The 26008-nt window shown below is 37.1% G+C and overlaps 4 protein-coding genes across 5 annotated transcripts; 2 read left to right on the top strand and 2 right to left on the bottom strand.

The window, feature by feature from the left end:
• Positions 1-6142: 6142 nt before the first annotated feature.
• LOC132177605 (putative pectate lyase 18) lies at positions 6143-7969 on the top strand. The gene is made up of 4 exons (XM_059589995.2): positions 6143-6347; positions 6466-7209; positions 7308-7446; positions 7558-7969. The coding sequence occupies exons 1-4, from the start codon at positions 6238-6240 to the stop codon at positions 7777-7779; spliced, it is 1215 nt and encodes a 404-aa protein (XP_059445978.2). The 5' UTR covers positions 6143-6237; the 3' UTR covers positions 7780-7969.
• Positions 7970-9702: 1733 nt separating this feature from the next.
• Positions 9703-14765, bottom strand: LOC132177797 (T-complex protein 1 subunit epsilon). Its single transcript, XM_059590254.2, has 9 exons — positions 14437-14765; positions 13435-13753; positions 11979-12327; positions 11562-11694; positions 11364-11416; positions 10895-10997; positions 10384-10550; positions 10195-10308; positions 9703-10051 (listed from the first exon to the last, which is right to left on the bottom strand). Exons 1-9 carry the CDS (start codon positions 14633-14635, stop codon positions 9881-9883), a joined length of 1608 nt encoding a protein of 535 aa, XP_059446237.1. The 5' UTR covers positions 14636-14765; the 3' UTR covers positions 9703-9880.
• Positions 14766-15955: 1190 nt separating this feature from the next.
• On the top strand, positions 15956-16551 carry LOC148586638 (uncharacterized). Its single transcript, XM_088515076.1, has one exon. It carries the CDS (start codon positions 16053-16055, stop codon positions 16374-16376), a length of 324 nt encoding a protein of 107 aa, XP_088371202.1. The 5' UTR covers positions 15956-16052; the 3' UTR covers positions 16377-16551.
• A 2196-nt stretch (positions 16552-18747) lies between these two features.
• Positions 18748-24398, bottom strand: LOC132177314 (RNA-binding (RRM/RBD/RNP motifs) family protein). Of its 2 annotated transcripts, XR_009439743.2 has the most exons (3): positions 24274-24398; positions 21217-23358; positions 18748-19466 (listed from the first exon to the last, which is right to left on the bottom strand). XR_009439743.2 is itself a non-coding variant. In XM_059589581.2 (2 exons), exon 2 carries the CDS (start codon positions 23310-23312, stop codon positions 21360-21362), a length of 1953 nt encoding a protein of 650 aa, XP_059445564.2. In that variant the 5' UTR covers positions 23313-23358; positions 24274-24398; the 3' UTR covers positions 20905-21359. The 2 variants fall into 2 exon arrangements, 1 of the variants encoding a protein (XP_059445564.2); XM_059589581.2 differs by lacking the exon at positions 18748-19466 and having other exon boundaries at positions 20905-23358.
• Positions 24399-26008: the final 1610 nt, after the last annotated feature.

Genomic DNA, 26008 nt, shown 5'->3' with positions numbered 1-26008 from the left:
AAGTTGTCATGTTACAAGAATTACCCAAAAAAGCAAAAGGCTGACTGAGTCTACATATGGAGTAATGTTATACATTATCACATTATTTCTCCATCATTCAAAAACTTTTATATATATATATATATATATATATATATATACTCTCGCACCCTCATGCTGACAATTGTAAGAGAGCCCCTTTTGAGCCCTACTTGCCCGAGCAACTCTCAACTTACCTGAACACCTGCTCAAGCAAGTAGTTCTCACAAAGATCATCTCACAATTACCTGTCCAAATTGCAAATAATATGGACGAACAATTGCAAGTCTCTTTTTCTTTGTAACTCATTTTCGTCATCACTTTCTTTCTCACAGCTCCTCCTCAGATTATATGAATAATGGGTGTATTTTAATTAAACATAATTTTGAGGTTGATTTTTTTAGTTGTGAATAAAATTTTATTTTAAATTTTTATAGGTTAATATGATTAAATAAAAATATAAAAAAAATATTTGTTCATTTTCGTATAAGCTAAACAACGTTTTATTTCAAAACAAATGAGATTTAAATGATTAAATTTAGGTTTTCTTGTAAATTTAAACTTAAAAAAAAAAAAAAAAAAATCTTATTAATTTAAACTTTTGAAACAATCGGTAATCTATCAACGAATAATTAGCCATCTAAGTCCACGTGTAACTTCATTTTTTGCAGGGTTTGTAATAACATTAACAAGCAAGGACTAAAGTTCTCCGATGGAGAGTTGTGTGCAGGTGGATCCTTATGGGGCAAGTTAGCATTTTCAAGTCCTTAACGTGAGGGTGTGTATTTGAAGAAGAGTAGCCGACGTTGAAGACAAAAAGATAATTTTTTTTTTTTTTTTCTTTCTTTATTGTCTCGCTTTTCCCAATATGAAAATGTCACGGAATGCCACTTCCACATCCTTTTGTCTTATTTCTTGTTTTGGATCTTTCCATATCATGAGGTGCACCCACTTTTTTCCATATCATTAATTATTAATGGGACCCAAAATGTGGGCATGATCTGTGTTGGCCCGTTGGGTCTTCATGACCGGCCCAATTCAAATCCAATCTGAACCCACAACATACCCATTCCTCTCTCTCTCTTTGTCTCTCTCTCTCTCTCTCTCTCTCTCTCCAGGTTTCTTATAAATCTGATAAGCGTAAAGAATGAGACAACAATGTGACCATACCTTGTATGCGTCTCAATCATAGGCCCTGTTTGAAGTTCTATGAAGTTCTATGAAGTTCTATCCTATTCCTAGCTAATCCCTCTTCGACTTTTTTTTTTTTTTGGGAGTTGGGGAGGAAAAGGGGTGTGGTTAATCTGCCTGTGTACAAAACTTTCGGTTGAGTAAACTGATCAAACTCCTCAATTTTAATTATTTAATTTTGTACTGAGTTTGTGTCGAATTCATAGGTTATGCAAAAATTATCAGTTATTATGTCGAATGTTGAAGCGTAAGTATAAGACTATATAGGTCAAACCAAATCCGACTCATTTAATTAAATGGATTAGACTCCTCAACCCCAACACCTTAATTATATATCGGATTCGCGAGTCGTATCAAAAATTATAAACACTGTCAAAAGGGGTTAATCCCTCTAACGTTTAACTTTTTTTTTTTTTTTCTTGTTTCATTATGAAATCACTTTTATCATGAACATATTAAGATATATTATCTGCCAACTTTATTCATGTGAAGGATCCTTGCAAAATAATTAGGCATGTTGGTACGCTTATAAACGTAAATGAAAAAAAAATAAAATAAAACAAAATAAATCTGGACATTATTATATGATAAAGCAAGTTTGACATAATGATTCAATTATAATTAAGTTGATAAGTGAGAAATAGAGGAAGATGTTGACATTATTAATTCCCTACGCCACCACATGATCTAATCATTACTTGCATTAACATTTTGCAAGAGTCGATCATATATATATATAAATATATGAGACGTACGTCTTCAATCCAGGATGACATAATAGAAATGGAGTCCATTGGATACTTGATTCAGATACAATATAAATATACTGTCGTGCTCTTATCAATTATCATCATTGGTTTGAAATATATTTTCTATTCAAGTGGGAAAGCACTGTTGAATAACTTATTATTAATTATACTCTAAATAATTAGCCTTGGAGCCCTGATCGGTAGGGCATCTACCCACAATTTTTTTTTTTTTAATTGGGACTTAATTAAATAGTAAATGTGATACACAACTTATTTAATTAAATAATTTAAATTATTCTACCATAATCTTTTAATTTTGTATTAAATTCATATCGGGTTAGTATTAATGGCTTAAGATATCATTGTCAAAAGTTCATATCAATGCAGTTTTCAGGTTTGAACCGTAATTATATCCAACTTTCTTTTTTGTTTTTTGTTTTGTTTTTTTTTTTTTTTTTCTTCAGAGCCATTATATTGGGGTTGATAATTGGTGGTCGAATGGCTCTTTTCACATTAACATAGTAGCTTTCGCCCACATGTTCCTCTACCATCCACATGGTCATCAGTCATTAATGTATGTACAATCAAGTACTACGTTCATCCTTCGATAAAAACAATTAGGAAAAAAAAAAGTTTTACATTCCCCCCCACATACAGATACTTTTCATGAGGCTGTGGTTTTAACGGTGTCGGTGACATTTATCTATCTGCTGCATTGCATATGGTGGAATCAGTGTCCCTAATTTTATTATTATTAGTAATAGTTGGTGTGCTCAAGAATAATCCATCTAGAGAGTGGGCTCTCATTCCTATGATAGAGCTAATTACAAGGCCCACATGCCAAAATTATATCACAACGTGGCATGATACATAATTCTTTAAACTTAATGACCAAACATCACTCTCAGTCAAAGCACTATCTAATAATAAGAAGACACCTGACAAGGCTCATGCAGAGAAAAGAGAGCCTGTGACATTTAGAAAACAAGCTATCAAGAGATATACAACTATTTCATTCATTCAATCAACACACAACAATCTTCTAAGTTTTTCAGTACTCTTATTCTTTTTATAATGCTTACTTGACGGCCACAACCAACCCTATAATCAATTCTTGTTATAAATAAATAAATAAAAACAAGGGTTAGTTAAGACATGCCATGTTAGCATAATAAAATATTATTAAATAAAAATGTAATTTATAAGATTAATCACTTAAAAAAAATACTAATTTAATTGGCTTAGCTGACTTTGGTAGAAGTTGCAATCGCATGATACAAAGACATAAAATGAGTGGTTTGCGTGTCTGCAGAGGGATGTTTCAACCGAATGGAAATACTCCACCACCATCAAAAAGTGTGCAAGCAATAGCATCATCATGCTCGATAATGATAGCCTGAGATGGTTTGTGGTTATCAACAAATAACTTTCGCTTTCTTTCATTAGAAACTAAGGATTTGTTCTTTGGCAATATATACACCCCAAAAGGGAAAGCAAGATTTATCTCATTAGTGAATTAGCGTGAGAACCACGAATTTCTCTTCTTTGTTAAACAATCAAATAGATTATAGATTTGGCATACGTTCAGTTCTAGCTAAGATTAAACCCGTTAAGATTGTGACACAAGAAACATCTATTTCAATTGACACTGAACTAATACCCTCACTCGATTATGGTAGAACATATTATGAGATTTGATTATCATCTACGATTTTGTATTTTTCTGTTCTATTATGAGTTACATAATCTTATGATTTTCTTCATGCTCCTACGGGAATGAGTGGACTTGATTGGGGCACCAACGATAGAAAACGAACATTTCCATAAAACATGCAGCATATTTAGACAAGCAAGTTCAAAATGCACAATAATTAGAGTATATAGTGTGATCTTATCCACCCCTACACATTATTAATGCACAAATGTGGGTGCATGGTTCCACACCTTTCTAAATACGGATTTGGATCGGTGCAAAGGAATTTTTTAGAATCGTTCATTTAAAATTATAGTTGGATCTATATGGTCCGTGTGTAAAGATCCAATTATAATTTAAAAAAGTACGAATAAATGATATAGCTGGGAAAAATCAATGGCTGAAAATGATCTGCCACGTCACATCAATGTAAGGAAGAAACGTGTACAGTGGGATGAGCACAATGCCAAGGAGTATTGGAGTCATGACCCATTCCCTTCAATTGGACCCACCAAACCCAGTGCTTAGGAAAAACGAAGCCACTGAAAGGACCCTGCCAACTCCACACTGCATTGGCAAAGTTTGGACTTTGGATGAGTCGATCGATCAACGACCTTTAACGGACACTCATGCTTCCCAGATAAAATAATCGAATGGTTTAGATTAGATTTGACCTAAAGTTGAGGGATCCAGTGGGGCAGAATCTAAGGGAACAAGGCTCACATGGGAGAACGTGCCTTCTCTAGTAAAAGATGTCCATGTCAGCAAATTGACGGATAGTACGGACCCATGTGGGCTGCAAAATTCTATATATATATATATATATATATTAAAAAGGATTTTTTTTTTTTTTTAAGGTAAGACTATATACATAACATAATCAAACTAACAAATAATAAATAAAAAAATAAACTAACACTCAATTTGTAATAGAACTTATCGGTATATGTCTCTCTAAATTAATGATACGTGAATGAGATAAGAGTGTAACAATTATACGGTTAAATCACTAATTATCTTAAAATGTTTAAGTTAATATGAAATAATTATTATTTAATTAATATTTTAACACTTTTTAAAAAATGTGGGTTCAAATTTTTCTTCAATAAATAAGATTTATTAAGTAAAATATTTAATTTTAAAAAAATTACAAAGACAATTTTCAAACTTTCCACTATGGGCAGAGAGGGTAGACATAGAACACTATAGATTCAAATTATTCATCGACTTTCCCAATATAGATAGGGATAAATGGATAATGCTTGTGCCAGAATTGTCAGCCTCCAACGACCAAGTGCATTAGAAAGAATTGTCCGTCGATCTCCTCATCTCCCCCTCCCCCCTTCCCTACGTTATACTCTGTTTTCTTTCAATGGATTATTTCAATCTTATATCGTTCTCTTTAAAAAAAAAAAAAAATCTTCCAAAACCAATGTAATTCAATCATGTAAGCATGAATAAATAAATAAATAAATATATGATCATCAGTGAAAAAATAATCATTTTTCAGTGCTTTCAACGCCCTCATAATGATAGGCAAACGGGTTAATTATGAATGTTGAAACAAATATTAATTAAAGGGGAAATTAAACCTATTTGAACGATCGACCGTAATAACTAGATGCAAAAGAAGTCAGAAGGTGTTTGTGTGATGGAGAAAGAAAGTTGGGGAGTATACATTTTCAGCGCAACACCGACAGAAAAATTTCATTGAGAAAGTGTCGGTGTACAGTAAATAATGCAAGATGATCAGAAAATAATGTGTTTTGGGGTTTTTTTTATTTATTACAAAAATTGTTCGGTAAAAATTATTTTTGTATTTCTAAGAGTGTTTTGTGTTTGAGTTATTTGTTAATTTTTTTTTATTTTTTTTTTTTTTTTAGAGTTAATAATTTTTTACACGAATCGCGAATCCTATATAAATCAAACACAAAATTAGCAGGTGAAACTTGAAGGGTATGACCCGTTTACTTAAATAAGTCAATTTAGGATTAACTTATATAATTTGATATATATACCTCAACATAACTCCAACGTGATACGTGAACATGAGCAAATGTGTCAAATGAAAAGTAATTGAGTGCGTGCCATTCTAAAACCCTAGCTAGCTCAATAAGTTGACCAAAACACATAATAATCCACAAATTATGACTCCACCGCCTTAACAATGTTCCCCTAATTTTCAGGCAAATAAAGAAAAAAAAAGGGTAGAAAGAGATTCTGACAGAGAGCTTGCTTGACGGCAATGACGGCCAAACTTACTGGATTGGATTTTTGGACCTCCCTCTAAAGTCTAAACCATAAATCATGGGGTTGGTGGCCCCAAGCATATTGTTTAATTTAATCAGGCTCTTTAACCCTCTTTATTTATTACTATTATTTTTTTTCGGATAAATTAATTTTGTTTTTTAGAACCAGAAAAGAGAAACAGGTATGAGTATCAACAAGATCAAATTTGGTCCGTTTTATTCCCTATATAAGCACACCACCACCTCCCAACTTCCTCACAACCGTTTGCTCTCTGCCTAGCTAGCTAGTCTCTTCTCTTCGTGTATTTCTTGCCATTAATACACAGATCAGAAGACAATGGCAATTCCACTGATCATCACTCTTTTCTTACTTTTTGCTCTTCTAGCTCCAATCTCCATAGCCTCCCCAGTTCAAGACCCAGAATTTGTAGTACAAGAAGTACACAAGTATGACACTGAAACCTTTGAATAGTTAGTTAGTTAGTTAATGTACGTATCATGCTGATTAATATATTACTATGTGTCATTAATTCTCCAATTTGTTCTTCTTTTTTGATGGTTGCAGGAGCATCAATGCCTCGTCTAGGAGAAACTTAGGCTACCTCTCTTGTGGGTCTGGGAATCCCATTGACGATTGCTGGCGGTGCGACCCGAATTGGGAGAAAAACCGCCAGCGGTTGGCGGATTGTGCAATTGGGTTTGGGAAGCATGCCATTGGTGGCAGGGATGGAAAAATATATGTGGTGACAGACTCCGGTGACGATAACCCTGTGACCCCCAAGCCTGGCACTCTCAGATATGGTGTGATCCAAGACGAGCCTTTGTGGATCATTTTCAAAAGCAGCATGACTATCAAGCTGAAGGAGGAGCTGATCATGAATTCGTTCAAGACAATCGACGGTCGTGGAGCAAGCGTGCACATTGCCGGGGGACCATGCATTACTATACAGTACGTGACCAATATTATTATTCATGGCCTTAACATTCATGATTGCAAGCAAGGAGGGAATGCTTATGTGAGGGACTCTCCTGGGCATTATGGGTGGAGGACTGTATCGGACGGTGATGGAATTTCAATATTCGGTGGAAGCCACGTGTGGGTGGATCATTGCTCGTTGTCAAATTGCCGTGACGGGCTAATTGATGCAATTCATGGATCCACGGCGATAACCATCTCTAACAATTACATGACACATCATAACAAGGTGATGCTCTTGGGGCACAGTGATTCCTACACAAAAGATAAAGACATGCAAGTCACCATAGCCTTCAACCATTTTGGAGAAGGGCTTGTGCAAAGGATGCCAAGGTAATTAATTAATTAAATTAAATTTAAGTTCATCATGATCGATCAATGAATTAAGTTTAATTGGGTGTAATTAAGAGAATGATTGAATTTGTTTGCAGATGTAGACATGGTTATTTCCATGTGGTGAACAATGACTACTCCCACTGGGAAATGTATGCAATTGGTGGCAGTGCTGCTCCAACTATAAACAGCCAAGGGAACAGATTCCTTGCTCCCAATGACAGATTCAACAAGGAGGTGAGAGAAGTACTGAGAACTATATATTCAATCAGACTCACCTTAATTTAAGCTTGATATATATATGGATATATTCAAATGACTAATGGGAAGAAGGTGACTAATTTGCAGGTAACTAAACACGAGAGTTCACCACAGAGCGAGTGGAAGAAATGGAATTGGAGGTCTGAAGGAGACCTGCTGTTGAACGGTGCTTTCTTCACTGCTTCTGGGGCAGGAGCATCTTCTAGCTACGCCAGGGCATCGAGCTTGGGAGCAAGACCATCTTCGCTCGTCAGTGCAATCACAGCCGGAGCGGGTGCACTTGGGTGCAAGAAGGGCGCGCGTTGCTGATCGATGATCATGAGTGGCTCTTGACTAGGACTTAATTAGGAGAGCCCAAGGTCAAAGGTGACGGTAAAACGACAAGAAGTACGGAAGGAAAAAGAACAAGACAATTAGGATCCAAGTTCTTGTATATTAACTTTATAAAAGTGTTATATAATCGTTGTTCATTAATGAAATGAGCCTTATATACATCTAATCTCTCTCTCTCTCTCTCTCTCTGCTCGATCCCCATTATTGGTCCACATGGGTTCTCGTCACATGGGGATGAGCCAGTGTGTCTGCACTGAGCTAACGTGGGAGAAAATAAATGTTATTAATGGGGCCATGTGTTTGGGGCTCACATTTCAACTGCAGGTGTGTTTCTCTGGAAACTTACAGGAGCAGCCCATAGATAATAGATTAGAAAGTTGTTGCCGGGAAGTAACTCCCCAATACCACTATTCTATCCAACCATCACGAAGCAAATGCCCCTACCATGTAAAAGGGATTTGTCTCTCCGACAAGTCCAGTTGCCATAAATGTACACCGCCAATCAACATAATGGCCAACAGTAACACCATTCCGTCAATAAATACCAAGTCTAGGGTCGACACAGATAGAGTTTGCCTTGGCTTCAAATTTCAATCAACGAAAATGAGTAATGTTAACTCTTTCATACCGACTAACGTGGGAGATAACTAGAGAGAAGCCAAACTAGTAGATAGAATCATAAAAAGGAAGGAGGAAAATGCAAGCATGGGACCATTCTCTTTGTAGGTGTCACGAGTTCTCCCTATTTTTTAATCGATCATGTATTACATTTAGAAACGCACAACATCAAGGGATAAAGAACTCTATAAAGAAACAGCATGCAAACAATATTTAATATTATAACAATGAGAAATTATAAAAATCATTCTCCATTTTATCTTTAATCTATTTCTGCACTGTGGATGAGTGAATCTACTATAGAATTTGTGAAATTCCCAGATCTAATGATAATTTTTTTTAAAAAAAAATTAGTTAAAAAATGATAGAAAAAATTATGTGCAACATATCTATAGTACAAATAGGTACATGAGTTCATCCACCGACAGTAGATCCTTGTCCTCTAATCTTTTTGTCATTAATCGTCGTCTGTGAAGAACTTTGTCGATTATGTTGTATGTCGATCCATTTAACCTTGGTTTTTCACTCTTACGTGGCAGAGTCGGTTTGAAAAGAAAACCGCCCGCGAGGGAGGGATGAATAACATGTGGACATAATTGAGTACTTCAGTTCTGCTGTTAGTTCTGGGCACAAGCAATACGCTTTGGGGGACAACGACAATATCAGACCCCATCACTGTGCTGAACACAGTTTGTGCTCCATCTGATTTTCTTTTTGGGTGCAATGTCTAAACCTTAGCAACATGATCTCTCTCTCTCTCTCTCTCTCTCTCTCTCTCAGAAAGTATCAACAATAGACAACCTACTTATGTTAACAACTTTCACCCAAACAAGGAAACGATTGGAGCCAATTTGATGAACTAATCAACGAAAGCTAAATATAAGTTGAACTTCTTCGAACCACTCAAAAAACAGCTCATCCTTCCAACTTTTGCACAACGTACGAAAGAACGCAAAATCTGTGGTTCTGGAACATGCAATACTATTTTTAAGTATTTAAAAAATTATTGGTGTCAACTGTCAAGCCAGACAATCGCCGGCGCATTATTTAGCGCATACATCATCGCACCATCTCATAATCAGCATTTCCCGTGGGTTGCACCATGTGAGTACAAATTATCGGATGTGTGCAATAGAGAGCAATAGAGAGGAGAGAGAGAGAGAGAGAGAGAGAGAGAGGGGGCATGAGACCTCAAGATGCAAACACATGTCAATACAACAGCAGAAGTTGACAGGGATGGCCATCAGTTGATTAACAAAAAGGAACAGCAAAATCAACCCATTAACCACAAGAGAAAGCGTACTGCAATTTCAATCAAAGGCACTCCAAAATCTATGAGCAACAAGTTTCCATCCAAGAGAACATTATGGTCTCAGAGTCACTCGAGACACCAAATAAAACCAACAAAATACCCGAGAGCTCAAGTGAAGCAGAATTATAGAGCTTAGACCTGGACATATCAGTATTCAGAAGGTGAGATAACATCGTCAATTTTCAGTATCATCTTGACAACTTGAGTTGCCAGCAGGATCTGCTGCTGCTTCCCAATCAGAGTCTCGAACACATTTTGCTCACGCATGTCATTGGTGCCAACATCATTGCAATCTATTCCGCAGTAGGGATTGTTCTCCTGCATATTAAATCCAAAATGATGATCACAATCGTTTCCATAATGCAATGCTACGATTGCCCTACAGTTACACTCCTGGTGCACGGGGGAGAGGAAACCAGAACCATCAGGACAGAATAAAATTAAAATAGTGTTCCATTTACCTTAATTTGCTGTGACTTCACTACAGATAGCGTTTCAATGGGTTGGAGTCCACTATTCTCCGCAAGTGCCATGGGGATAGCATCCAAAGCATCAGCGAATGCTCTGATAGCATACTGCAGATGAAAGGACGAGATGGTCAGTACAACCTATTAATCAAAATGATAGGATACCAAGAGAAACAGTCATACCTGCTCAACTCCTGGATATCTATCTGCAGCGGCCTCTACAGCAACTGAACAAGAAATCTCAGCTGAGCCACCACCATACACAATAGAATTGTTGCGAATGAGATTCCTTGCAACACACAAGGCATCATGGATGCTGCGCTTTGTCTCCTCTATCATCATTTTGTTACCTATTGCATTATTTAACACCAAAACATGGAATGAGATCATCAAATGCATTAAATATCATTCATTCTCAGTTTTTCCCTCTACTTTATATTTCCATTCGTTCTTATTTGTTGACAACTATCCTAACAAGTTGAAAGTGAGTAGCCTCCTTTCATAATATAATACATCATGCTTCATATCTACACATAAGTTCACATATGATGCTGCCGAAATAGATATAAACTAGATCATTCACAGCTATAGTTCAGAGCTTTTTCTCTGGATAACTAGGAGCATTATTGACAAAGAATTATAATAAGCTAAGATTATGATTGCAAAAGTAACAGGGCACAAAACATAAACGTACCTCCACGAATAAATACGGTTACAGCCCTTGAATTTGCACAATGTTCAATGTACAACATTCGATCTTTCGTTGTACCAAATGATTTTTCTTGAACCAAACCAGCCTATAAAAAATGTAAATAAAAGTTTTAGGGTCATAGAGAAGCAATGTTGGAAGATTAACTTATGTGAATCAAGCAAAATGTGAGAAACATAAACTGCAAGTTCAGTATCATTGTGAAAAACACCATGAGGTACAAATTAAGAAAAATATTTTATCAATGATGTCTTAAATCTATTCATATAAAATTATCTCTCCACAGTTGTTCCCATCTAACAGCAACTTCATCTATGAACTGAGACTATGTCACAGTAGGACAATAATATGCATTTCCATTAGTTTCAGAAAATAAAACATATGTAGCTCTACATACATTATACAATCAGAGCACTAGCAGGAACAACATCGATAATAAAGGAGGAAGAAATACCTTTCCCAACTTTTCTGGGGTCAATTCTTGGAACCTTGGCACAATTCTTCCACCTACAAAGACGCCAACACCATTATTTGATGGTAGATAAACAAGGCAAAACTGTAGAATCCACAAAAATTTCCAATGTGATCTCTCAAAATATATAAATGCATTACATCAGGAGTTGAAAAAGGAAAAAGCTTAAACAAGACAAACCTGTAGCTATTGCTATCAGTTCTAACTCCACACCACCGACCCATCTGACAGCCGGTAAGTTCCTGTGCATCAACAAATGATTTGCTTCATCATCGAACCCCCATTGACAGATAACCAAGGTAGCACCAACATCCTGCAACTCACTAAATCAGACTTCCCCTAACCCATAGGCATGGTGACAAAAATAAAGATATGCACCTGGAAAAAGCATTTTGATTTGTATATCATGAAACCCAAGTAAACCAGCTTAAGGAAGAAAGAAGAAACTTAAATTCACAAATTTAGTAGATTCCAGAGGAGAAAAAAACTACCAAAAAAAAAAAGTAAAATAAGATAAAATAAAATAAAATTGTCATAGAGGTTGGAAAAAGGTTTTTAATGCTAAAGATTCTATTGAACTTCACATTGCTATCCCACCTTGCATTTTTGAACCATATCATCAAAATACTTCTGTTCTTGCAAGCGTAATGTCTGGAACTTTTCCACCGTATCAATATCGACCTTATGTTTAGTCTTTGGCTTCGGTGGCTCAAAGGGGCAAGTCAAGATCGCAATTTTTGCATCTTCAATTTGCTTTGGCATCTGTGGATGGCTCATATCCTTGTCAACAACAATTCCGTATATTAGCTCAGTATCTTCCAACTTACCCCCTACTTTCCCATCTACTTTTATTAAGTCTAGGCGAACATCCTTCCTCTCTAAATCAGCCACAGCAAGAACTGCTTTAACAGCAATCTCAGCCAAACTGCGCTTGCATCGATTGACACTGCAATATAATGTAAAAGGCATCACATGCACAGTACATAACAGATAAAAGATACACCATCAAAAAAGTTCCATAAATGTTATCGACCACCATTGCCCTTCCTTGAATGCCAATTTTAGGGTCAAAATTTTTCATTTAAAATAAAAAAATTAACAAAAAAAAAAAAAAAAAAAAAAAAAGAACTTCCTCAATGTAATATGAGAAAAGCTGGCAGAGCGCTTCTAACCACTTCAAGTGCCACTATAATGCGCTCAAAAACTTCCTTTTGACATCCTCCGTCAATAATAAAGCAGATTAAAACAACTGTGTAAAACTTGGGAACCATTTACCGACTACAGATCAGGCCTGGCCCATACAACTAGTTACCATAAAATAAAAACTAGATAAATATGACTTGGCTAGTCACATCTTGGACATCAGCTCCAGTTCGCTGGGCCTTTCATAAATGCAGAAGTTAATGCATTTTCACTGCTATATTGATTGCTTCCGTAGCTACTAAGAAGGACATCTCTGTCAACTTTCCAGTCATAACATTTGCCCACTGGACATCAGCTCAAGCTCATTGGGACTGTGCCCATGAATCATGATTCATAAAAAATAAAAAATAAATCTGGAGGTTTGTGGCAAAATTTACATGCAATATTAGGAAAAAAAAAATTTAAACAATTAGTGAAATTCACCAACCAGTGGCAAAACCATGAAAACTATGACATGGCTTTGCGACATCATATGCATTACCACAATTTGGTTGGCGAAAAATGAAAAGGACAAGCAAATGAATATCACAGTTTACTCATATATTGAACATAAAAAGGCAATACATGAGAGCCAGTACAAACACATTTTAGTGTTGCAATTTTGTGTTTCTTCTTTTTCTTTTTCTTTTATTCTTTTTCTGAGCAATGCTAGTTGCAATTCATCACCAATAACTTCCTAAAAAGAAGAGCAGAATAGGAGCATGAAAGTAGACCATAATATTCAAATTCAGACAACACCAGAGACAGGAGCCATTAAATAGCATAATGGTGAAGAAAATGCCATACTGATGCCACAAAGGCACTGCCAAGCATGGTGCTGAAACTAAAAAAGAGCATAAACCGAACTTACATCTTCGAGGACAAAGTAGTCATGCAAGTTTGAACCAAAGGCTCAATATTTGACACTCCAAAATCGTACTTCTGAGCAATACGGTCCAAATGCTCAACAGCTATCCTTGAGGCCATCTCATAGCCCTCTGCAATCCGAATGGGATGAATACCGCGTTCCAAGAGCTGCTCAGCCTGCTCCAGAAGTGCACCAGCCATGACAACAACTCCAGTCGTGCCATCACCAATCTCATAATCCTGACTCCGGGACAGTTCAACCATCAGCTTTGCAATTTGATTGTCCACATCCATCTGCTCCAAGATTGTTGCACCATCATTGCCTGACGACAAAGAAAATAACAGGTAAGAGACACCCAAAACAAAATAAATAAATAGATTAAAAGATTAAAAAAATTACTGAAATCTTCTCATTTCTACTTCCTAATGCAGGCGACGCAATAAAATCAAAACACCAACAGAACAAAGGATAGCAGTAGTCTAGAGGGCACACCCTCAAACCAAAACCCTAGAGGGACACCCTTAGTGGTCTCTTGCGGATTCATGAAGACTTAGCAGTCTTCATTCAGGGATTTCACTTGGAAATGATTTTACCCAAAAACAAAAACAAACAAAAAAAGAGCATTTTCTTCAGAATATTGTTCAAAAAGGGTTATTCCCAGTATCCAGAGGAAAAGGTGATAACAGAAGGGACCCTAGAAGCTCAAACCTCGACAGAAAATTAGAGGAACCACTTAAATCTTCTGCTCCAGCCCGGTTCCATCCAAATCAAATCCCTCAACTATGGACCTATACCCTCAAATAATCGTAGGAAATGACACTAAAGCACACATCACTTCCTCACTGACTAGTTGCTATGGCACATAGCGCATACATAGATCTACACAAGCCATTTTCCCTACTCAAGTAACCAACTAATTCAGATCAAGTGCCTATAACATCAATAGCAAATTAAAACTTCGAAATTCGCTAATTGAACAAAAACACTGAGCATAGATAGACATACTGATGGTGACGTCGCCGTCAGGGCTCTGGAGCATCTTGTCCATGCCCTTGGGGCCGAGGGACGTGCGGAGAATGCGAGCGACGGCCTTTCCCGCCGAAATGTTGGCCTTCTGCGCATCCAACCCTCTCAGCCTCGTCTTCTGCTCCTGCTCCCTTATTATTATGAACGGCCTCCCGAAATCGTCGAACGCCAGCGCCATTTCTCACCTACCAAAGATGGAAATGAGCGATGTGCGACGGTGGTGAGGATCAGCGTGAAAGTTGAAGAACCTTCGAGAGGTGCGCTCTGTGTAGAAGAGTGGAGGGGTTCACTAGCTCCCTCTGGTTTTTTGTTTTTCAAAGCCCTAACTCGTACTAGTTATACCGCTTCCTTATTAGGGTTTGGGTCTGGACTCTGGACCGCTTCTGTGTATGGGCCGTGGATTGTTGTGTGAGCCTGCTTCTTAAGGTTGGTTTAGATTTTAAAACGCACAGTTTCATCATCAATTTTTAAAAATGTAGTTGAGTGCTTGGTTGAATCATAGTTTGGCCTTTAAACTCGTGCGTTTTTAAAAATACACCCTTATACATACGATTTGAAAACCATAAATTTTTCTTCCTTTTCAAATTTAATTTTTTAAAAAATACACTCTCAAACAATACATTTTTTTCTCGATTTAATTTAAAATCACAGTTTTTATTTACGAAATCGCAATGTCAAATGCACTCTTACAAATTCATGTGGCATGACAATTCATATTTTATAAAATAAGTGTCATACACAATAATCTATATTTTAATGATTGACATGATAAGTATCGTGTAGATTGTCGCGTCAGTTTATAAATATGATGTGCTGGATGAATTGCAAGGCAATAATATATATTTTAATAGTTGACGTAATAAATATAATGTAGACAGTCATATAAATTTGTAAAAGATTTGTTGTACCCCAAACTATATTCGCACTAAAATTACATGATATGTCTTTCTTATCAAAAGACACTCAATGGCTATAATCAAAAGTGGAGAAAATATGGGCAAGTACTAAAGGATATAAAGGTCGTGCTTAACAAATTAAAGCATTGGGAGATTCGTTACACTCGAAGAATAGCTAATTGGGCAGCCCATGGTCTTGCCAAGGCAACAACTAGAGAAGTCATGAATAAGGTATGGATTGCCACATGATAAAATTAGAAAATTAGGCTTATAAAATTAGACATATATAATGAATTAATTAGTTGGGCATGAAAAATTGTCAACCCAATAATTAGCACCAAATATCTAGTGAACGAGAAACAGCAATTGCATCACCAACTCCAAGACAACCAACGATTTAAACTAAAAATGACGTAAGCTTAACTGAGATTAGCATTTAATTAACAAACTCTCCCACCCATCCGTGGCCTTCCTCACAGTACTCCGCAACCAACGACCCTACCCGCACTCCACGCCCACCATTCTTCCCTAATTGCAATATCCCTCCATATATCAACCCCTCCCGGCCTCCTCATTCTCCCTCACCTGCGGTGATTCTCTAATTAACCACACTAGAGAACTACTGCATTCCCTGCCTATCTTCTTCAAAACATTCACAAAAAGCTGTATATATCGATCGTTTGATTGATCAAACCAAACATGGCGCGCCAAGTTATGGTTCTTCTTCTGGTTGTCTTCGCCATTGCCGGGCTGGCTTTGGTTTCTTCAGCCCCAGCCTCCACCCCCACCTCTACTCCTGCCACTGGCCCATCCTCGGACGACATCGGAAACTCCGATGGGCCAAGCGGTGAAGAAGTGGCTGAGGCCGCCCCAGTTGGAGAACCTGTGTCTGTTGAAGCTTTCCCTCCTAGCGCTGATCAGGCTTCGAGTCCTGGGCCTGCTGGTGGCGCCACCTCCCTCAAAGCTGTCGGCGTCGTTGGAGCCGTGGTGGCCGGTGCTGTTGCTGCCTTCTTCTCCTTCTAAGCTGCATACATGATACATAGCCAATAATATGAGACTTACGTAAAGAGTAGTGATTGATGTGCGTCTCTGATTGTAATTTTCTTAGACGTTAATTTGTGTGGTGATTCATGGAATGAATTCCGGATAAAGCGTCATCAAAAAAAGAATAGATTTCCGAATAAAAGAAAAATGGAAATGTGAATTTCAAAGGATGACATTTTTGTTAATTAGTATTTACAAATTGTGCTAGTGGTTCCACAAAATCTAAATAAAAGTTTCTTCTTTTCTTTATTTTTATTTTTATTTTATTTTTTTTGTGTCCCCTTTTAATCATTGAATTAATTCATATGATATGATACTTGTTCACTTTTATAGTTGAATTTTTTTTACATGAAATGTGACCAAACGATTTGAAATATTATAATTATTATTTGCATTTAATCCTAATAATCATATAAATAATCCTGTAAGGACACAAATTTCAGGAAATTTCTGTCCGTCCTGTAACATTCTTGGTCATTCGATGGATTTAATTTCTGTGGAACAAAAAAAAAATGTAATAGGGAAATCAATTATATTTCTTTGCATTGGATAATCAATGCTTTCTCTCTACTCAACCTGGCATTAAGTAAAGACATGCGCACAAAACGTATTGAAAATTACATTATCTATATAACTTTGTAGGCTTACAAATATCTTACTTTTAACTCCATGTATCAAGAGTAGGCGAGCGGAGATATTTCATATCCTTGAATTTTTCACATTATTCTCCTTCTATTATCAATTGGGTAGGTTAACAAATACCCCAAAATACTAATATGTCAATCCCAATAATATTTTTTAAATGCCTTAGATTTCACAAATTTAACAATAAATTTGTTATTATATATATAGTAAATTCGTTGTCACGTTAAATGTCGTAGCACTATTTAAACCGTTAACAACAATAACATCTCAAATAAATGTGGAAGATATAGAAAACAGTTTAGTCACTGATCATATGAGATAAGGTTTAAAAGTTGAGATTATTGGCGGAAAAACTTCAAATTAATCCTAATGACAAGAAGTTATATATAAACACAGCTGGTGCTTCTCCTGCACTTTACTCCATGCCCTTGTAGAACGGTTGCAAAAGTTGATGTCTACCCTTTTGCACCATTTACTCTTTGTGGCTTAAATGCCCTTTAGACTTGTACTGGTATTCTAATCTAATGGTTGAAAACATCTTCCGATACAATTTTGTCAATGTACTTCTCATGTGTTTAAGAAACACACGACAATTTTATAGGCCAGGTTGGAGAAAACTACCAAATCGCGTTTTGAGGGGATTTTGGACGAAAACTGTCCCCCACTTGATGCTTAACTTATGCCTATCTTACTACTTATGGCCACAACCTTTAAAAACTAAAGGGGAGAAAACAAAAGGCTCCCACTTTTATAAGCACGATTCAATCCAACAGAAAAGCCACGAAATATGTTGTAAGAGGATGGTGATAAGAGCTTGAAAAGCAAAATGCTTACAAGTTAATTATACATTTAAGAACTTTTAGTCCCAACCAACATATCAATCAAAAAATCAAGTAAACTACGCATCTTCAACCACATCAAAAAGTCACCTGCTGAACACACAGAATTACTTGGATTGTTTTTTATTTTTCGGTAGTCCAAGGGAGCACCCCATGTATGATAGCAAATAGAATAGAAAATCCATAAATAAACCTCCTTTGTTTTGTGGTAATCAGCATAGACCAGATCAAAACCTAAACACAGTAACCAAAGAGGCACAACAACTACAATGTGACTCATGTGAGTCATAGCATTATAGGTAAGGATAATTAGTTCAATATAAGGAATGCAACTTTCTCCTTTCCCATACAAAATAAAAATTAAAAATAATTAACAAATCCGAAAACCCACCAACGAAAACCAAACCAAAATGATAACCAAGCTCAATTACACCATTACTGGCAGATTAATTCAGTAACAAATTCTAGTAAAAAAGATTCTCTTAACAAAATAACACCACAAAAAGAGGGGGATAGATGAAGCGACTGGATAAGCGACACTGAAGCTTCCAACAAAGAAGAAGTTGTGAATAAAAACCTTGTAAGCTTTCATTGAGCAAGTAGTACCAATCAGGAAAAACACACTGAAGCAAGTCGCTGAGCAAGCACACCTCCATCAAAGATGATGCAGTCCTAACAAAACTACTAAAATAACATGATCCAGTTTACATTATTGGGATACATTCCAAATCCCATTTAAACAAACAGGACAAGAACACTTACAAATTCTAAACCCGTTAGTACAAAAGAAACTGCTTCACAGATAAAACGAAATACATATAAAAGGTTAAAACAAAAGGTACACAAGGAGCAGCACCATGCCAAGCAACCAAAAATCTTCAGGTCCCGAGTCTATTATACTGTAGCATCAATACACGACTCCTGAGTCCTGACCCTAAACCCAAGTAATCCTCACAGTTTACATAATACAATTAAAGAATAACTCTGAAATCCTTTCTGCTTTCAGGGACATTGCTTCAACAGAAACAGGGTTGTACAAATTTTACAATGACCAATTACAATTGAAACAGTGACCATATGTTACAATGGACTAATAGCTCGACCCTGACTCTCCTAACGTGAAGAACAAACATTATCAGTTACAATACATCAAGTATGGGCCTACGAAACTTTTACAAGCTCAGAGATAGAACCAATACAGTCAAACAACAAAAGAGACCGTTACACATTGTGGCCTAATACATAAAGTCAACTTTACACAAGATTGTGCTTTACATAGACTTATCAAAAAAATAAAAAGGTATTGTGCTTTACAGAGAGACCGACAGACATGGTGATTGTATCCACAAACTGTACACGAATATGCAACTATTTGAAATATTTGTAAACTCAACTCTTTCTAGACATTTCTTGCAGGAGCACAATTTACAGATTTTTAGATGGTATAAGGCTACTTTTGCACACTTGGCAGACCAAAGCCATCACCAGAGGAATCCAATAAAGGCACCCATTTAACACATCTTCCTCCATGAAACCAGCACAGGCTGATTCAACCATGAAAACAAAATGTTGCCTACTCCACTCCCTGGATATAATGATAAAAAGAAAACCCCCAGGTCAATAGACATGGAATAAAATAATCTGCGAAAGACGCCATCCATCTCAATCACTCAATATTACCGAAATATATTAGAAACAGAAACAAATCAAAATCTGAAAGCAAAAAAACTCAAGTATCCCCTATTCCATTTATTGTACAGCCCTATGCCATTGTACCTCTATGAGATGCAATACTTAGAACTATCACCCTCAACTCCATATTCCCAGTCATATCTATAGTTGCAGACTGTAGTTCTTGCATGCTAGTAAAGAGCTTACAGCTTTACTCTAGGTAACACCAACATCCTAAGTACTTTCGTTCAATGTAACACACCACAAAAAAGAGGTTGAAGAGGATTGGCTGTCAGTCATGAATCAAGATTTGAATATCAACAATATTTGAGAGTGATGCCTCATGACCACATCCACCACAAACAGAAAACAAGTTGATAGTGTTATTTGATGAAGATTATAACTAGAACCATTCTTCACCTGCTAGCCACATGGCTCACAACTTGCTACTACAATTTTTTGCTCTTATTGGCAGAAACATGTTGACAATTATGTCTCCAAGAAAGCAAAATAGCACAAGATATTGAGTGAAAATACTCAGCATGTAATTTGATTGAGGAAAGGATACCATGTGAATCTACTTTAATTTACTCTACTATACAGGCCACAAAGCACGAAGCAGGGAACTCTTTGGCCATGGGTTAAAACTGACGTCCAAGCTGTTGAAAAAAAAGGGGCTTTCCTTGCATACCATTCAAGCTCTAATAAGAGGACAGTTTACAACATCAGCTCTACAATTAGTTTCTAAGACCATAAAGTCAATTTGAAGCATTAGCAAATTTTGGCTTTTGGGGAAAAGGAATATCAGAGTTTAAACCCTAACACCAGCCTATGGGATCAGATGGAAAGTTGGAAACAGTGGCTCAAGCTATACTAATGGTTGGGTTAAACAAGGCCATAACATACTTCATTTTGATTATTCCTGAGATATTAATAACTAACATACTAATAGAGTCTCACTACCCTAAACAATACTGGCAACTTCCTTTTCACCTACCATACACCTAAAACAAAAGCCAAGCTGAAACTTACTCAAACCAACAGCAGCTAGACACACCAATCCTTGAATTACTCAGATTTTTCTTACATGCATAAGAAACATAAGAATCAGCTTGACATAGCTATTACACCAACAATAAAAAATTCTAAATGAACGAATTATATAACACTTACAAGTACAATTAAAATTGAAATCAAAACAAAGTAGTAGAGGTATACTGAATTGCCATAAAAAGTCAACCAGCAACATGAGTTAAAAAAAGAAAAGATATCATATAAGAAGTATAGAACTTAAACTTCATACTACTATGTGCATCTACCAAAGGCTAAATTATCCATTTGAAAAACAAAAATAACTTCATTCAAAGCATATGAATGATGAACTCTCAATCTTATAAACCAGCAAGAAGGTTTCAAGTGTACCAATATCACAGTTGAAGAAAGCAATTGTCTGGAAGATAGATATTAGCATAACACCAATGGGATACCTAGTGGAGGATACCAGGAGTAAAACCCATAAAGATATCCACATTGGTATTCCATTGAAAGTTAATCAATCGTTTTTTCAGCACACAAATACTAAGCATCTAATGAGTTCGGTAGCATGCAGTACGAAAGCAATGGAAATTTAGTTCTTCTCTCCAACCAACACAAGTAGAACTTACTTCTTCCCTCAAGGAAGCCACACTCTGAATGTGGGGCCGCTGAGAACCAGAGAGAATAGGATCCAAGGGAGAAAATCTACAACTGAGAACATAGATTGTGAGGTCTCATAAGACCTGCCAAAGAAGATGACATCATGCTTGTGTCACTCTGATGGCAAGCGTCTCCTTTTTCCATAATCAACATCCCTAGATCGAGACCTGCGATCTTCCTCCGGCACCACTCGGGACCTGCTCCGAGGTCTTGAAGAAGACTGCCCTCTGTCCCATTCATCCTCATAACCCACGTCACGTTCTCTTGGCCGATGGTCTCGATAACTATCTTTCTCTTCCCTATACCGGTGTTCCCTGGGCTCCCTTTCAGACCTGTCCCAGTCCTGTTCCCTCTCTTCACGAGGCCTCCTCTCAGAGTTTCCTGACCAGTCACGCTCAGATCCCCGTTCTTTTTCCCTAGAGGCAGCACTTGACCTCACTCCTTTTTCATTATTTGCCTCACCATACCCATATTCAGAAGCACCATCATCACCACCATAGCTTGACTCCCTCGTCCTTCTACCATGTTCTTCTCCTCCCCATCCACCCATGTTCGTGTCATTCCACATCCCAGGATGATGACCATCCATTCCAGCAGAACCCATCATTCCCATTCCATTAGCTGCCATTCCCCGACCAAAGAAGGCTGGGTTGACATGAGGTGCCACACCAGCAAGTCCCATTGTATTAACAGCTGGAAAAGATGGAAGCATTCCAGGAAAAGCAGGACCTGGAAACCCTCCATACCCGCCTCCACGACCCATATATGTTGGATCAAATCCAGATCCCATCATACCCTGTGGGTTCATCATACCACCAGCAGGACCCCCAAATGCAGGACCTGCAAGGCCTTGACCGTAACCTCCTCCAGTGGCACCTCCAACTCCACCATTGTTCCCAACCATGTTCCTTGCACCCATGGCCCCTCCTCTTCCCCTCCCAGGGCCTCGGTTGAGTACACCCTGTCCACCCCGTCCCCATCCACCCCGTCCATAATTTCTTCCTCCATCTCCACTTTGATAATTCATATTGCCCCCTCTCCCTGCACCATCATTCATTGGCCTCCTTCCCTGAGGTTGAGCCTGAGTCTGAGGTGGGTTTTTGTTCGCATATGAAGCTCCCATCTGTTTTAATGTTTGCGGAGAAGCAAAGGCCACAACACAAGCTCGGCCATTGAAAGCATGACCATTCATTCCCTCTTTGCATGCAGTGGCTGCAGCTGCCTCATAGAATTCAACCTGACAATAGCCTTTGGATTTACCACTAGCTCTTTCATCAAAAAACTTAATTTCCTTGACCCTCCCATATTGAGATAAAACACTTTCAAGCTCTGAATCAGTAGTCCACCAATGTAGTTCTCCCACAAACAGCATGGTTTGACCATTCTCTACAGGGGGCCGGATCTGATTTTCATTAACTATCGGATGATTGACATTTACATTCACACTGATTTGATTAGCAGGCGGAACAGTTCGAGGACCACCAGTTCCAGAATTCAGCACAGGCATGGGCTCACTGCTAATTTTTCCAGGCATATCAGAAGGGTCAGCCCCAGAATTGGGGGGCACAGGTGTGGATCCTTGAAACCCCATACTTTTAAATTGGGCATCATGAGGCATGTCCACAACCCTACCTCTGTGTGAGACTGGCCCATCTGGATAACTAACAGGTCCAACTTCTGCGCCCTTAACAGCAGATGGCCCCTCCTTCTGCTCAGGATAATGAGCACCAGCATTAGAATACTTGCCTTCAACTGAAACACCAGGAATGTTGAGTGCTTGTGAGCCCCCAGCCTCCACTCTTTGCCCAGGAACATCAGTTTTCTGAGTTTGAAGTCCTCCATTGCCAACACCAGCAGGTGGCAGTGTCGCCTCAGACCGGTGCAGCTGCAGGAAACCCTCTCCAACATTAACATCATTGTAGAGATCATCATAGTCGTCATCTTCTCCCATCAGTTCGTCATCTGCAAGGGCAGGTATGGCTCCACTTCCTTGATATTGTGTCTTCTGAGCCCCTCCATACTCTTCATCATCATAATCTATTTGCTCTTCGGCCATTGGATCCATATAGGTTGACCAAAATATATTAAAGATAAATTACCTCTATCTCCACCTATATTATACATAAGCAGGAAAAACACTATTAAACGCATCTCCCATTGCACATCAACAATAACATCAAAGGAGAGAGAGATAGATCTATTTAGTATTGGATGTGAAAACTCTAAGACACCCAGAGCGAATTCACCATGGCTTTAAACCATGTATGAAAATCGAAATCATATATGAAATTCATACAAATATCAATTACATAAACCAACAACTCCAAAACATTGACTAGACGGTGTATAAACCTACATATGTTACTTTACATCACTTTTCAGCCTCGAAATCTTAAGCACCTTGAACAAGAGAACTATAAATATCTTACTCCTACTGGAAAAGTACATCAAAAAAAGAATACACTTTCTGCGATCCATCAAATACAAAACATCAAAAATCCACCACCCCCCCACCCCCCAAAAAAAAAAAAAAAGTCTCGGAAACTGATGATGATCACAGTATTAATTGCCCCTGCCATGATGTCAAAAAAACAAAAACGATAAATCTTCAAAACCCAGCCTACAAAATCAATGAAATCACAACCAAAACCACGTACCTATAGTATGTCGTAAGTCATAGAAATAAGACTCAAATCAGATACCCCTGTCCTAACACAACGGAAAAACAGGAAGTTCCCAATTTGTTTACCTCGTAAGACCTTAAAAATTGTAAGAAATCCCAAATAACCCCGCTATAAAATTCCAAAAAGGCAAAGCAAATTCGCGATTCGTAGTTCGGAAATTCCGCAGAAGAAACCCAAAATCACAAACACCCACCAGAGTTTCAGATTAGAACATTGCAAAACATATCTTATATCTAACCCGCAGCTTAGACATACGAAAAAAAAAAGAAAACACAATGAATGAACGAACAAAAAAGGGCTAATTATCACGTGTGGATACAGATTCAGAGAGGTTTTTCTTACTGTTTTTCTTCTTCTTCTTGGGCTCTCAGCTTCCAAGGGTCAGACAAGCACGCCCGCTACCTCCCCCTTTTCTCATCTCTCTCAAGTGCGTTTTTTGTTTTTCTTCTTTTTATATTTCTTTGACATGTTGTGCCCTACAGTGATACCATTGGGGTCTCTCGTAGATCAAATCTGAGTCACTTCTTTCTAACATTCTAAATAGACCAGTAGATATTATTTTACCATGTTGCTTTGGATAAAAGAAAAATTAATAGCATATGTTGTTTTATTTTATTCTTCGGGCTTTAGCTTTTAAAATATAAAACTAATAATATAGTTATGTCTAATTAAATTAATGTTACAATAATTCCACTCTTGTACATTAAACCCCATTTATATCAATTTTTTTTTTTTTGGAAAAATTATTTTTTCTAATCTGTGTGAAAGAAAATTCCTTCAAATTAATATATTAAACAAACATATGTTCTAAAAACATGTAATTCTTATACACTCTAAAAAAATATAAAACCTATTATTATTTTCACATTTATAGGGTTAGTTTACAAATTTATATGTTGTTCAAACCAGCTGCTAGATTGTAGTTACAGTAAATCGTGGCCTGCCCTGGGTTGAAAACCTGACACCCAACTGTTACTTGATTTTGCCATTTTGTTGAGAGATAGAGAGAGACAGGTGAAGGGGGATAAAGCAGTAATTTCAATGACCATCGACATTGTAACCTACTTGAAGTGACGTATAATAGATGAGACCTGAAGAAGGACCAAGTGATGTAAGATGAATGCCATTGAGGTACCAATTTTCTGTTTTTTTTAGGCCGTGGAATTGATGGATTTGAAAGTTTTCTTTTAATTTAAAATCAACTATTCAAATAGTATAGTAAAAGCCTCTATGAAATTATGTTTAAAAACTAAAAATTTTAAACAAAAATTTCATTTTTAAGATTTTATTAAAACTACATTTTAACCATTTTTAAGTTTTAAACCCTTAAAAACTTATTTTAATTTTTTGGGGAAACTTCACTAAGGCCCTCTAAACTTTCGGCCGATTTTGCAGACCTCTTGAACTTCAAAAACTCTCATTTTTGATCCTTAAACATCCATTTTCTCTCACTTTTGACCCCTCCGTCAGTTTTCAACGTTAGATTTAACGGCTTGAATTTTTCATACCCATTATACCCCTCATTAAAACTACACCGTTTTGGATCCCTAAAAATTACAACTCACCCAGCCCAAAACGACGTCGTTTTGGGCATTAATTATTATTTTTAAAAAATAAAAAAACAAAATAAAAAAACAAATTTTTTTTTTTTTTTAAAAAAAAAAAAGGAGTAATATCGGGGTGGCTGGAGCCACCCCTTGGCCAAAATGGGGTGGCCGGACCACCCCATTTTGGCCAAGCCCGATCCTTCTCCCCCTTTTTTCCTTTTTTTTTTTTTTTTTTTTCTTTTTTCTTTTTTCTTTTTTCTTTGCTTTTTTTTTTTTTTTTTTAAAAAAAAAAAATTATGCCCAAAACGGTGTCATTTTGGGCTAGGGTGGGTGCTGTAGTTTTGGGCATTTTTGGAATTTCAAGTGGGCTGGCTAGGGGTATAATGGGCATTTAACATTGAAAACTAATAGATGAGTCTAAAGTGAGAGAAAATGCAAGTTTAAGGGTCCAAAATGAGAGTTTTTAAAGTTCAAGGGAGGTCTGCAAAATCGGCCGGAAGTTCAAAGGGCCTTAGTGAAATTTCTCTTAA

The sequence above is a fragment of the Corylus avellana genome, chromosome 4, assembly GCF_965113065.1.
Source record: "Corylus avellana chromosome 4, dhCorAvel1.hap1.2, whole genome shotgun sequence".
In the NCBI taxonomy this organism is placed as follows: domain Eukaryota; kingdom Viridiplantae; phylum Streptophyta; class Magnoliopsida; order Fagales; family Betulaceae; genus Corylus; species Corylus avellana.
This window is presented reverse-complemented; position numbering and strand designations above follow the sequence as displayed.